The sequence below is a fragment of the Cupressus sempervirens genome, chromosome 1 (assembly GCF_028749045.1).
Source record: "Cupressus sempervirens isolate cs-2001-9-10 chromosome 1, ASM2874904v1, whole genome shotgun sequence".
Classification (NCBI taxonomy): domain Eukaryota; kingdom Viridiplantae; phylum Streptophyta; class Pinopsida; order Cupressales; family Cupressaceae; genus Cupressus; species Cupressus sempervirens.
This window is the reverse complement of record NC_143118.1, coordinates 596148717-596163062: the sequence shown is the minus strand read 5'-3', so window position 1 is coordinate 596163062 and position 14346 is coordinate 596148717. Positions and strand designations below refer to the sequence as shown.

The window sequence follows — 14346 nt, the reverse complement described above, 5'->3', positions numbered from 1 at the left end:
TGCATGATGTGTTGGAGGTTGATATGGTTACATAATAGGAATTCATTACTATCTAGTTTGAGGGCACCCATGCAGCCACTTGAAAGTTTTGGAGAAGGAATTTGTAAAACATTAATACAGATTTGTAGTTTATAATTATATCAATATATCATATAACACTATGATCTGTACTGAAGTTGTTTTTGATTTATAATTGAATGAACTATTTATTATGGGTTTGCTAAATTCAGTTTTATGCATGCTTTCTTTTCAATATTATTTTACTAATTTATGCATTCTTTAATATTTGAGAAGTTTTCCAAGTCCTAAATCCAAATCAAATTCAGGCCTGCTAAGTTTTTGCCGAATCTGAGTTTTTGAAACGTGGTCTATTTGCAGACCTACACCTACTTTCCATCTATTGAAATTATATGGTAAATTTTTTATTGCTAATAGAAGCCCACTATAGATTAAAATGACTTAGCTATTACACACAAGTCAGACTGAGATGGCCCTCATGCACAAAGGCTGTGAAGCACTATAGTCATGTTCTCATACTGATCAGCCATAGCAACTTAAACCTATTTTGGAAACCAAAACACATAAAGAAAAAAATTTCATATCTATGAGAGTCTTAAATCTGGAAGGAAGACATATGCAGGTCTACTCTCTAAATATTGAGCATATATCTTAGTTACCTGGGTTTGCTCCCTCCGTCCTCCAGACCAGCCTGGGTATGAACTGGTACCTGGTCCGGGTACAGTTTGCAGTCTTGTTCCGCCAAGGTTCGGTTTTGGGGACCCCGGTTCAGACTTGGTGCCAAGACGGACAGACCCGGGGAAACTGGTCTAGCCCAAATCGAACCAAGGTCGAACTTGCATGAATTGGGCCCTGAGGACAGCCAAAAAGTGCTTTTTTTTTGCAAATTTTATAAACTTTTCACATCCTTATCCCTAAAAAATGTAATTGAAAGGCTTGTGTTGGCTTCTAACTCACATTTGTGGTGTGCAAGTAGGTTATTTGTCTTGAAAAGAGAAAATAGGTAGTTGAGGCAGTTAAAATCATATGATTTTATGATTCTATGTGACATTCTAATTTTAAGTCGTGCTTCTAGGCTTCATAAATATGTATATATATAATTTTTTATAATATTTACATATTTTTCTACGAACGAACACAAACCCCTTACCAAAATTTTGCCATACTGGCAAACTGGTTCTTTGAACTTAACTGGGCATAAATAGTAAGCTTTTACTCACAAGTACAAAAAATTGCATAGAAGAAATCAAATAGAGTACAATACCCCACATAAGTTTATATAGCAAGCACTATTGTCATGTTCTCATATTGATAAGCCATAGCAACTTAAACTTATTTTGGAAATAAAAGATTGAGCTCTAATTGTAAGCTTTTATTCACAAGTACAAAACATTGCACAAATTAAATCAAATAGGGTTTAATCCTCCAAACAAGTTTATATACTGAGACTTAAAAATTAAATCTGCATGTTTTATTTCCATATGCAGGAATATAGTGTTGTTAATTGATTAACATTTGGCAGATTTGATGTCTTTGTACAAATTGAAATATTAAAAGTTTGCCTACAAACCCTTCCGATCAGAGCTCCACAATTTGTACTAAAAATAGAAAATAGCAGTTAGAAACTGATATCTATAAATCCATGTTATAAAATCATTTGGATTACTGTATAGCTCAAGGAAGCATGTTCCACTTGTAGCAGCACAACGTATAATTGATGATTGCCAAATTGTAACATACTTTCCTGTTAAGTTTAATGACATTATAGCTCAAGGTAGCAGTAGCAATGTCATTGCAGGCATTTTTTGGAAGAATTGGGTAGACTTCTACTTATTCTTTGTGTGGGGAACAAATATTGCATGCAAACCAATGGATTGCTTTAAGATTGCAATTTGAACATTTTAAAGACCTGTTTAATATTTTACCTAAGGATCATAAACTAGCTGAAAGGCCTTACATAATTTTGCTTGGACAACTTTTGGCTAAAGGAAATGGTAGTCATTATAGCTTCAAAAAGATGCATCTTAAAACCTCAAGGTCGACCTAAGTGACCACAGGATCTCTACATCAAAAGAGAATGCACCATAATTGATTTGCTGGATTCATTCAAATCCCACTTGTAAATTATTGATTTTGGTTTCAGTTACAAGTCAACATGGATTGTACTGTATGTTACATGTTCCAAATATAAAAGACATTCTCATTCTAAAATGCTTTTGGGAACTTAAAGATTCAAATTAGTACTAGTGCTAAGGGAGGCATCACCTCCATTGGCTTGGAAAATTAGATTTCATAAATAATTGTGTATTTCTACAATACCACTTGAAAGGTCAGCTTCATTGCAAAGTATGCAATAAAATAATCTCATGGGCATAAAAGAATGTCATAATCACATTGCATCTTTTAAAATCGAAAGGGCTCATTCATAGATATTCAACAGAATTTGCAAGTCCAGAAACTTGTAAACCAATTCTGTTGTGACCAATTTTGAAATGAAATAATTTAATCTGTTATGATCCAACCTTTGTCACTTCTATGGTCCTTTGTTCAGCCTCTGATATTATCCTTCCTTCTGCTTTGTGTGTTTGTTTGATTTTCACTTCTACCGACCTCCAGGAGATAAAGGGCATATTGATCTTGTGACAATATATCTGAAAAGTTGCCTAGAATCACACCCCCTTATTTAGAAAATGCGAAATCTGTATCAAATCATCGTGATGATCTCAATTTTTTTTAAAGGTAAGGCATGAAAAATGCACTTTGGAAAATACCCTGTCAAAATTTCCTATCAGAGTTTCTGTTTCTTTATTTTATTCATTCTTTTAGTGGACATTCCTATTGTTCATTTCTAATCTTCTTCATGTCTGTCTGCCTTTTCTAGTCTCTGAAGCCATATTTAGCTGGTAACAGTTATACAAAGTTATGATGATTTCTAGTTGTTGAGTCACAATTTCTGTAGCCTATATATATCAATTTTAAAAATGAATCAAGCACAAAATCAATGCCGAAATTTTACGTAGTTTTTGAATTTTCATTATTTTATTTTTTGTCTAATTTCCTTATTTCTTATGGGGAGTGTTGCAGATGGGTTGCATTGTAAACTGGGAGCCAAACTAGTGTATATGCCTTTATTGTGCATAAATGATAACTTTTCTAATTTATTTCGAGTGTAAAATTTGAATCTGTGCAGTTTTTGTTATGGCTGGTCTGCTACACTGGGCTGAGCAAAAAGCCACCCCACTTAGTATCAAGAGAGAGAACAATTGTGGCTCTCACGGATGTTTAACATTTTATCATGCCTTCTACTTCATAATTGTTACAGTATGGCCTATATCCTCTAATTTTTCATTAACATCATATGTAGCCTTAAATATAGAACCCTAATCATTGATTGTCAGAGACATAATAAAACTAATAACTATTTTCTCTTTCTGAGACAGATTTCAACTGTGGGATATGGTGATATTACAATGAATTCAGATTGGGGCCGTGCTGTTACGTTGCTTACCATATTGATAGCCTTGTTCATTTTACCTGTACAGATTAATAAAATCATGGAGCTTGCTTCACGAAGGTGCACTTTACTCCAGAGAATTGTTTAATAAGTACTATTTGTTTACTCAGATGCTTATAGGGAATAATTTATGGTGAACATATTTATCCAGTTTATAAACAAATAATTATATCTTTTCAGGCCATATGGTGGAAAATTTGTTGTGCAAAAGGTTGTTGGTTCAAGATTTGTTATAGTCAGTGGGAATTTATCATATCGAACTGTACAGGATTTTCTTTCAGAGTTCTATCATCCTTCTCATGATAAAGGTTTGGAAGTGGAAGCAACCGTTTTGATTAAAATTCTGTACATTTGTTTTAAACTAAGCAAGGATGTAGCTAGGAATTGTTACGTCTCTCTTATTAACACATCTGCTTGTATATTCAGAGAATGGCATGCTCCACATTAAATGTTTTGGTTAATTCTTTGCATTATTATTTCTCCCTTGCAGATATGCAAGCATTTCCACTTAGGGTTGTGATTATGGCTCCATATAAACCCTCGTAAGGCTCTAAGTTCGGATAAAATGTTTCAGATTTCTTTGAATGATTCTGTAATTTTTTCATTTGTCTTTTCCAAATTTACATTGTTGTATCCTCTTCTTTTTGGTGTTTCTGAAAAATTAGTTTGTTCACGTTTTGTAATGGTGCTTCCATGTGAAGATTTGAGATGAAAATCCTCCTAGCACATTATAAAGGTCACGTAGAGTTTATTGAGGGCACACCTCTGAATGAATATGACCTTGATCGTGTTAGTGCTAAGATGGCTTCAGCTGTATTCTTAATGGCAGATCAACAGGCTGTGGTGAGATTCCGGATTTTCTAATCTATCCAGTCAATATGTTTTTTCTTTCTTCTGTGAAGTACTGTTTGCAAGTATATAGTAAAATGTCATACCATCACCAAGAATCTTGAATCTGGTTTTTGGTAGTGCTCTCCTTTTGAACCTTGGATTCCAAGTGGATAGTCTTGTTTTAAGTTGATGTCACCACTACCTAACTCTGTTTCTATATTCATTGTATTAGATGTAATTAATTAAGCTGCATAAGGTGATTTAATACCTGATAAATGGACTTGAAGAATGCTGATGCAGAGGACGCAACACAGTTTGTCCGTACACTGAGTGTACATCGACACTGTGGCACGGGGGTTCGAGTTATTGTAGAGATGTTTGAACCTCGGAATCAGGACAGTGCCATTTTAGATGATATTGGAAATGAAATTGAGATTGTGTGTCCAGAAGCCATTCGTTTTCAGCTTCTTGCTCAAAGGTTTTTACTGTTTAATTTGTTTAATTTCTGTGATGAATTGGTTTGCCAAAGTACACTTTAGTGCTTCTAAATTTTTTATGTATCTCCTTTCAGCTGCCATGTCAAAGGGCTACCAACCTTTTTGACAAATCTATTCAAGTCTGGCTTGGATGTCTCTACTACTGGATCTGAACACTGGGTGCAGCAATATTCAGATGGTCTTAAGCAGGGAGTATTTCCAGTGATATTGCCTCCTTGCTTTCATGCAGAAGGGTTTCTTTTTGAAGAGGTCAGTCATTGCTTCAAACTTCAAAGTTTCAACTTGACGGCTCTAGCTAGGCAATATGAAGAACCTAGATGCACATCACTTATTCTAGTTTTATTCTGTTCAATACTAAGGTGGCAAACATATTGTTCTTTCTTTAGCCTAACCCATCAAATTTGCTATTTGATATCATCAAAAGCAGGATAATAAGCCAATCATTGATAGATTGACATTTTTATATTTGATTCAATTGCATTGCCAACTCTTTTCCTGTACTTTGTACCATTGAGTTTCATTACTTCGTATGTGCAATATTTCCAGTACTAGGCTTTAGATTTTGATCTCTACAATCAACATCTACCTTTAATATGCATGCTTTATTTTTTCTCCATTTGAGCAGGCTGCAGAATTGGTTTACAGGAAATTTCATGTTATCCTCTTTGGTCTTGACATTCTGATGGACGATACAAGAGAAATAGTTCTGTATCCAAAAGGGCACCAGATTTCATCTTCTGATATTGGCTTAGTTATTGCTGATGACCTTTGGACTGCAGAGGAAGTTTCTAAATTTGGACGCCAAGCTACTTTGCTTTGCTGGAAGCATATACCCAAGTATGTATATTGCATAGGCTCCAAGAAAAAAGACTCTATAGAAGACAGCAAGCTCTTACGAGAAATTAAGAAGCAGAGAACTCATAAAATAACAATACCTTCAGATCCCGCAACTTCTGATTCTTCAATCAGTTATGATGGAGGTAGCAGGAAATTGAATTCTGGAGGTTCTATATTGCTCACGGGATCGAGATACAGAAGTGAATATCAGAGTGAAATTCAAAAGATAATATCTACCGGCCATGAGGATAATCAATCATTGAGTGACTCACTTTCTTTCAAAAATGCTTCTAACACAGGGCCACAGCACCTATTTTCATTGGAGGAAGCAATAAACATTGCAACAAGTTGGCCACCACAACAGAAGTGGGAGAAACCTGACCCATCAATCCTGGAACGAAGGGTGGGTGCCATAATGGAAAACCTGTGTTCCAGAACTATGTCAGCAATCGAGCTGAATATACCACATATTTTGTTGTGTATTCCGGAAAAATGGCCTATCAACATTTTCTATTTCATTAGCCATCTTAGAATATCTGATCTACCAAATCCACCTGTGGTTATCTTACATCCCACAGAACCAGTTGCTTCTGAATGGGGTTGTGTTGGAATGTTCCAAGATGTCTATTTTGTAAAAGGGTCACCATTATATGAGCTAGATCTGGTTCGGGCAGGCGTCATGCAAGCAGGTATGTATGATTCCCTTATTGACATGACCTTGCTTGAATTTTGACAATTTGATTTCCAGTGCTTGTTATATGTAATTTATAGATTTAGATAGGCCTTCAACAAATGTTAAACTTACGGCAGAATATTTTTCTTTAAAAATAATACAAATTTGTGTCCGGTGTTCCTTTTTCCTTGAGCGGTATTATTACATTTACTTGAGGGATTAATTTCTTGTCCAATATTTGAATTCATAATTGTTGGTGTTAAGTTTAACAGTTTTCACTGTTTTTGTATTCGTTCTACAGAAAGAGTAATTATATTGGCAAAACGCAGCTATGAGGAGGAAATTAAAGTTGAAAGCAATCAGTCCTCTATAACAGAAGCTTTTTTTGATATAAATAACATTTTGATTGCTGCAACTGTTGAACGCCTTCTTCGACCAACAAGGGACCGCATTATTGTTGAATTACAGCAGGAAGCTGCAATTCATTACTTGAGGCCTAAGCTTCATAATAATGACAAAATGTTTGAAAGTGGCACTGCTAGAAACCGGGCATCAGACTACATGTTTTCACCCCCATATATTGAGGGAAAGGGTTTCAGTCCTGCTGCACTCAACTTTTTGATGTAATTTTCTTTGCCTTTTTGCTATCTTTAATTGACAATTCTGGTAAGATTCTAAAGTTGTACTCCAATCTGTTGCTTCTTGTCAGTTCGATTATCTATAGATATCCAATATATTATCCTGTAGCAAACTTGATGACTTTGGTTACACAGAGAAACTGTTTTTCTGTTTAACTCTTTAGGGAACCTTGTGCTAGAAACCGGGCTTCAGACTACATGTTTTCACGCCCATACATTGAGGGAAAGGTTTTCAGTCCTGCTATACTTAACTTTTTGATGTAATTTTCTTCGCCTTGTTGCTATCTTTAATTGACATTTCTGTTAAGGTTATAAAGTTGTACTCTGACCTTTTGCCTCTTGTCAGTTCGATTATCTATCCAATAAATTACCCTGGAGCGAACTGATAACTTTGGTTGCACAAAGAAAACTGTTTTTCTGTTTGGGTAACTCTTAAGGGAGACTTGTTGGCTTCCCGGCAAATAATGATTGGGCAGGTCATGTTTATAATTACCCTGGAGCGAACTGATAACTTTGGTTGCACAAAGAAAACTGTTTTTCTGTTTGGGTAACTCTTAAGGGAGACTTGTTGGCTTCCCGGCAAATAATGATTGGACAGGTCATGTTTTGTGCAGTCTTGAATAATCTACACATCTCGTCAAGAAAATCTCATACAGATGTAGACTTCTTGCCGCAATTTCTCAAAATTTGATTGTATTTATATTTTTTGCAGCAACGTTTTGCCTCACTCTGTAATACACCATCAGGACATTAGACATAGAATTTCCAATTTTATCTCTGAAAATTAAGGTGAGAATAATATAGAATGTTTTATTTTTGCAGGTATGCCAAATTTTTCAATCGTAATGCAGTTAATATAGTAGAGAAGTTCTTATCAGTCGGAATAAATGTAGCAGGTAATCAAGCATTTGTTGGAAAACTTGACCAGCTTCCAATCCCAAAAGGCTATGTGGGGAGAACATTCATGGAACTCTTCGTAAAGGTTTTGCAAGAATATATTCTTGTATTGGGCCTCCACAGGCCAGCAGGGACATACAACTCGATTGTTTCATATGTCTATACCAATCCACAACCCGAGGAGATATTGGTAGTGGGAGATTTAATGTTTGTGATAAAGCCATAGGAGTTAAAATAATGGCCTCCTGCCATATAAATCATATTATTTAGGGATTCTTGAATAGGGTGGACAACCAAAGCGAACTCTCTTGTATACGTGGGTATTTAATGTGTATTAATCTTTCTTTCATCTGGTTCGATTGGCTTTTCTGTAATAAGTGGAATGTATGGGAACTCATCTCTGTAATTGAATTATTAGTACTGTTCATTCGATGATGAAACATGGTCCTGTTGACTAACCGCTGTCAGAATTTCAGCATTGGTTTTTAGGCTGATAATAATTTAAATTAGTGAATTCTATTTATGTTTAAGCTAGCATTTGCTTGAGGGCCTAGAATGTAGAGAACTGAACTTAAAGGTAAAGGTAAAAAGGAAAATATCACATTGATGAAAATAGTTTGAAAATTGCAAAGCTTAACTTTTTGAAATGGTAAATTCCATTTTCAATATCTGGAGTTATTAGTACTTCTGCAAACATCTGGATCTTAATTTGTTATTAACTAGCATTTGCACCAGAGGAGGTTTAATGGTTTAGCTGATAGTGAAATATACTAAATGATTGATGATTTAAAAATTTGAACTTGGTGGTAGTAGCATCTATATTAGTAGATGTGGCATATCTTAACAGAAATTATTCTGTTATTGTTGTCTATTGAAAGGCCTCTTATTTGCGTATTGATTCTGAGAAGCATGTTGCTGAATTGCTTCCAGTTTTAGTGAAAGAGCAATGTGGTTCTGTGCACTTATAAATGCACACCTCAATATTCACTACAATCTCAGAAACAAGTGCAATGCATCTCAGTGATGTGTAGTTCTACATGATAACAAATAGAATTTGAGGAGAGCAATGTGTCTACAAATGACAAATCATGTGTGAAGAGGGAAAATTTTACTGAGGTTTTGGTTAGGAACTATTGAGAGGCAAAACCTGTTAGTGCAAATGTTGTTGATGATAGCTAAGGTTCAAACCAGTGTAAAAATGTAATATATGCTAGAAACAATTGAAGAAATATTGACATCCATTAGGTGTATTATTAAACAACAGGCTGAAAACTAAATATCTTAACCATTGGATGCAGAAAATAAAAAGCTGGAGCTTGGAAATAATCAGTCAATGTTGAACAAGCTTTACATTATAATGAAACAGATTATACTGATACCAAAGCTTGAAAACTGAAGATAGAATTTTAGAATATCTACATTACAGCAAATCTGATATGTACTGGAAAAGAAATTGTAAGAATTGTTTCATATCCTTTGGGCAACTGCAAAAAAGTTGAGATTTTTGAGACCTATAACGTAGAAATGATAACCAAATTCATTTCATGAAAGCAGTTTGGATCCAACTGAAATACAAATGTATGGCTCCTTTAGCAGTTTGACTTCAAGATCAGAATCCATTTCAATTTCTATTTGATGGAAACTTTGAATCTGCAACTGTACAAAAAGTTGTAATAGTCCCTATGTTGCATATACAATATACTTACTGTTTAAACCAAATAACCAAAAATCAGAATCGGATCAGAATCAGCAAGGCTTACTCAAATCGTGAATCGCCTGTGAATCGGCAATGAATCAGTAAATTGAAAAAATCCTTGAAATTTAAAGATTTTAATAATTTAGAACTTATTTCATGCACCCTCTATTGAATGTAACTTAAAACCACTATAAAATCATCAAATAGAAGATAACATACATAACTAAGAAACCTAATTGATAAATCCATCACATATGTAAAATGTAAATTGTAGCCTGAGTAAATAGAATTCATAGGATCATAATCCTCAATCATCATCCTCAATCTCAGTTGTAGCCTTAACCTTTGAGTATCTTGTATGTCTTCTATAAAGGCGTCTAAGGCAGGTCCTAGAGGACTGATGAGTCATAGCCCCCGCATGTGAGATGAGTGCATGAACATCACTAGGGTCTGTGTCTATGGTGTGCTCTATGCATGCACACGTATGTTTGCTAGTGCTTGACGTGCTCTAGCCTCCTCCTCTATCATGACCATAGCCTCAGCCTCTCTATCTACCTAGTCAACCCACTCATGGTCTTCCTCAATGAAGACTATTGCATCTATAGCCTTAGTGAGCCACTTTGGCTTTGGATCAATCTCCTCTAGAATGATCGGGGAGGAGTCAGTGGCCAAAATCTGTCTAATCCTAAGGTGGAGGTTGTAATGAACAAATACAAGATCATTCAACTACACAGACAACTTGTTTCTCCTCTTCGAGTGGATATGCTCGAACATGGACCAATTGCGCTCACATCCAGAACCACTGCTAGGCTGACTCAAAATACAGATCACAATCTTCTGAAGCTTTGGGGTTGATTGTCCAAACATTTGTCACCAGCTATTTGAAATGAGGGAAAAGAAAAATAATTAATCTCATTTGCAAGCATAACTTTAAGGCTAAATTACAAAATCAAAAACTAAAATGCATAACTCAACAATTAATTTTAAGAATATATTATTTTTACTTGGTTGTAATGACATGTGAACCTTTATGGCTATATTGCTAGAGAAAAGTGGCCCTCCTTGTAATTGAATGTGTCCAGCTCAATGGTTGTAGCTGTGGCATTACCATCAGGACTCAACCTCTGCATGATTGTGTATAGGCCGGTTAGAACCTCCTCATCCCCCCCTAAAGTCAAGAAGGAAACAATGCGTTGGATTAAGGTAATAAGTTGTTGCATGGATGGGCTTATGGAGTTGATTCTGTCATCTCCTATCAATAATGTCCCAAATGGGGACATACTTCTCTGACACTCCTGCATACTGGGTTCTAATGACCTCCTTGGCCCTATCCATGCCCTCATATATGTAGCCTATAGAGGGCTTCTCCCCATCATCAAATCATAGGAGAGATACAAGGGGCTCACTGATTTGCATATAATGTTTAAAAAAAAAAATTGAGTCAAAACTCAAAACTAAATCATTAAACAATTAAATAATAAATAATAATACCAATTTTTAAATTGTAAAAATTTTACGTTGATTATTTTTTGAGTAAGTGCCCAAAAACCATTCTCATCAAAGAGGATATTCCCCACATCTATCCCCACGGTGGTCATAGCATAGGAAGAGGAAACAAATTCCTCCCCAACAATCATGTGCCTCAATTCTTCCCTTGATGTCATCAAGGACTTCAATGTAATGAAATTTAAGGCAAACCTCGTGATGTTCAGATGAGCTACCTCCCCAATTCTTATGTATTTCCTCATTGTTGCGAAGACAATTGCATGATTGCATGTAAACTCGCATACATTTTTTGCCTTTTTTACACATGATTTGACCCACTCAATCTTACCAATGTCCTCCAACATAAGTCAAGGCAATGTGTAGCACAAAGAGTCCAAAATATTGTGGTGTGTCTCTCCATCAATAGTTTACTTGTAACAATTTTAAAATTAATTAGAATTTTACACATCTTAAGAAACTTATAATTAGAAAAGTTCAAAATTTGATAAGTTAAACTTAAAAGATTACCTAGAGCAACATAACTTATTGTATTATCTGTCAACACTTGCACCACATGTTCTTCCTCCACCTCTGTTATGATGTCCTCAATAACCTCACACAAGTATGTCGCATTTTTGACATGAGAGGAAGCATCAATAGATTTGATGAACATGATGGTACCTACAAAATTTAAATAGAGCGAAACATTTAATATCGTAGACCATCAACAAACTAACAATCAACAAATCAAAATTTAAATTAGCATGTAGGAAAGTAGAATAATCAATCACCTCCACAGGAAATAAGAAAATTGAGAAGTGTTCTTCCCCTCCTATCTGTCCAACCATTAGTCATGATGGTATGACCCTTTACAGTCCATTCCTTTCAGTGGTCCGCTAGCTCAAACTTCATGTCCTCTACCATTTCTTCTAAGAGGTAGTTACTCAACTCAGCCTCAGTAGGGGCTTTAAAGCCCAGACTATAAATAGTTATGACATCTATCATGCCTTGCCAATAAGAAGTCTTGTCACAAACAGATTATGATTAGAAATTTAAATGAAAATTCATTATGTAATATCAAATATGAATGTATGATTACACAAGTAGAAATAACTAAAAAAGAGAACAAATAAAAAAAAGTTAATTACCTCACTGCAATAAATGGAATGTTGCAAAAGTACCAAAACTTGTAAATTTGTTCTATGGCAGCATCATGAATCTCCTTGTTCAAACTGCCCATGCTCTCAAGTGAGGGTTATGAGGCAGGAATAGTGTGTGGCACAAAGTAACTATCCAATCTTGACTTTCACACTCTAGGCTAAAATATAATAGGCCCAGGCTTAGTATAAGAATGACTAGCACTAGGACAAGCACTAGCACTAGCACTAGGACGAATTAGAGACCTAGAAAACTCTCTCCAACACAACCTACAAATGCGGATGCAAATGCCAAAGCATGGGAGCCAATAGCGTGCAACTGTTCAAGTTGTCTTTTCTTATTTATCTTATCTTGTTCCAATGCCTCTAATGCCATATAACATTTTCGTTTTGCCTCAGTGGTTTATTTAGTGCATGGAGTAATATCATGTCCAGGTATGCCTACAATATGATACTTGAATCTATAGATGCCACCCGAGTTTATTTCTTTACAAAAGAAACATTTTGTTTGATATTTTATTCTTCTAGGACTTTATTCAGTATAGATCCAAGCCTCAATTTTTTAGGCATTGTGGAAAATGAAAGTTAAGGCTGCTACAATAAGAAAAATTCATTAAAAACTTAATCTAAAAAAAAAGCGAACCCTACATTATTTTTGAGCAATTTGTATAATGTAAAATTAAATAAATGTTTTCAAAATTGTTATAAAAACATTGTAGGGTTTGCAAGATTGCAACTTACAATTTAGTCAAAAAACATTTAAAAACTAAAACACATTCAAGATTTACAAATGAAAACTTTTTTTTTTGACAAAACAATGAAAAATATACTAACATACAAAAAACTAATCAAAACTTACCTCTTGCAAATGAGTTGAGGAGTGTTGTTATTAGCTCCTTAATGCTCCCAATGCAATCTTATGGCCTCCCCAAACTGATTTTTGGTCTCTTTGATGCTCTCCTTTCTTTTTGTTTGCAGCCATATGGTTTCTCTTTTCTCTTCTTCTCTATCATTTTTCCTCTCTTCTTCTCATGCTAAACAATTAGAAGGCCTTTTAGGGTTATAAGAAAGAGGAACGACAAAAAATAAATTAAAAAGATTTATTTATTTATGTTTTAAGTCACCCTCTTTCCTAGTTGTGTGGTTGATTTCTCATCCCGGTTTTGGACAATTTTTGCATGAATCTTCGATTCAAGCAATTCATGTGATTTATGGACCAAAAACCACCAAGATGATTCACCGACTCAACAAGAATCTCTTGGCCTCGCTCGAACCACGAAATTGGAAAAGTTGTATGAATTGCAATGATTCACGTTACTCTGGTTTAAATTGAACATCAAAATAGTACAAAACAATACTACCTACTCAATATTGAGAAACATTGTACATTTAACAAAATCTCAGTTGAGAATTTAGTAAACTATTCTTAAAAGTGCAAATGGTTTTTTTTGGAATTTATATTTGATCCTTTTGAAATTGTGCACAACATGTAATTTTTTGTTCTTGGACACTAAAGTTTTTCTGTCCCTCTTGTGGTCAAGGTATTCCTGCAAGACGAACACATGTCAACATGCAAAAATATATTGCATTTATGTTACAATAGATTGTTCATGAAAAGTGAGATGTGCATTGATCTTCTTCTTGTGCAAAATAGTTGTGAACAACTTTCTTCTTTCTGATTATTGTATATGGATTGTTTTTCATTTTAGAATATATGTCAACAGAAAATGTTGGTTCAATCTAAAGTCCATCTAATGATTTCACTCTTGATATGGTGTTGAATGTTAGGCCATCTTTCTATTTTGCCAATATCATAGTGTTGAATTTTGTGATTTTTGAATTGTAATATCCCATGCCATTGTGATTAGTATTTGTGTGTGATTACTTAGTGCTATTGGTGTTATTGTTACACCCTTAGAGTCTTTTGGATTCCATGGTGGAGCATTATAGTTAACTCTTGTTAAAATGTGCATGGGGGCATTTGGGGCTTCAACTTATGTCTATATACAATATCACACAATTTCGCTAAGTGCTCCATTAACAAGAATCGTTTGTGTCGATATGTTGGTGGTCGAGTAATTTGTTAGCCTTCGCACAATACCA

The 14346-nt window shown here is 34.9% G+C and overlaps 1 protein-coding gene across 4 annotated transcripts in view; it reads left to right on the top strand.

The window, feature by feature from the left end:
* The window catches only part of LOC149578845 (uncharacterized), a 119105-nt gene extending 110670 nt beyond the window's left edge, over positions 1 to 8435 (top strand). For all 4 annotated transcript variants that reach the window (XM_089832061.1, XM_089832053.1, XM_089832068.1 and 1 more), the window contains 10 exons: positions 3209 to 3339; positions 3459 to 3592; positions 3713 to 3840; positions 4023 to 4074; positions 4234 to 4375; positions 4651 to 4841; positions 4935 to 5109; positions 5486 to 6386; positions 6672 to 6993; positions 7831 to 8435. In XM_089832061.1, the coding sequence (XP_089688187.1) occupies positions 3209 to 3339; positions 3459 to 3592; positions 3713 to 3840; positions 4023 to 4074; positions 4234 to 4375; positions 4651 to 4841; positions 4935 to 5109; positions 5486 to 6386; positions 6672 to 6993; positions 7831 to 8131 (2477 nt within the window). In that variant the 3' untranslated portion in view covers positions 8132 to 8435. The remainder of the gene's footprint in view (positions 1 to 3208; positions 3340 to 3458; positions 3593 to 3712; positions 3841 to 4022; positions 4075 to 4233; positions 4376 to 4650; positions 4842 to 4934; positions 5110 to 5485; positions 6387 to 6671; positions 6994 to 7830) is intronic.
* Positions 8436 to 14346: the final 5911 nt, after the last annotated feature.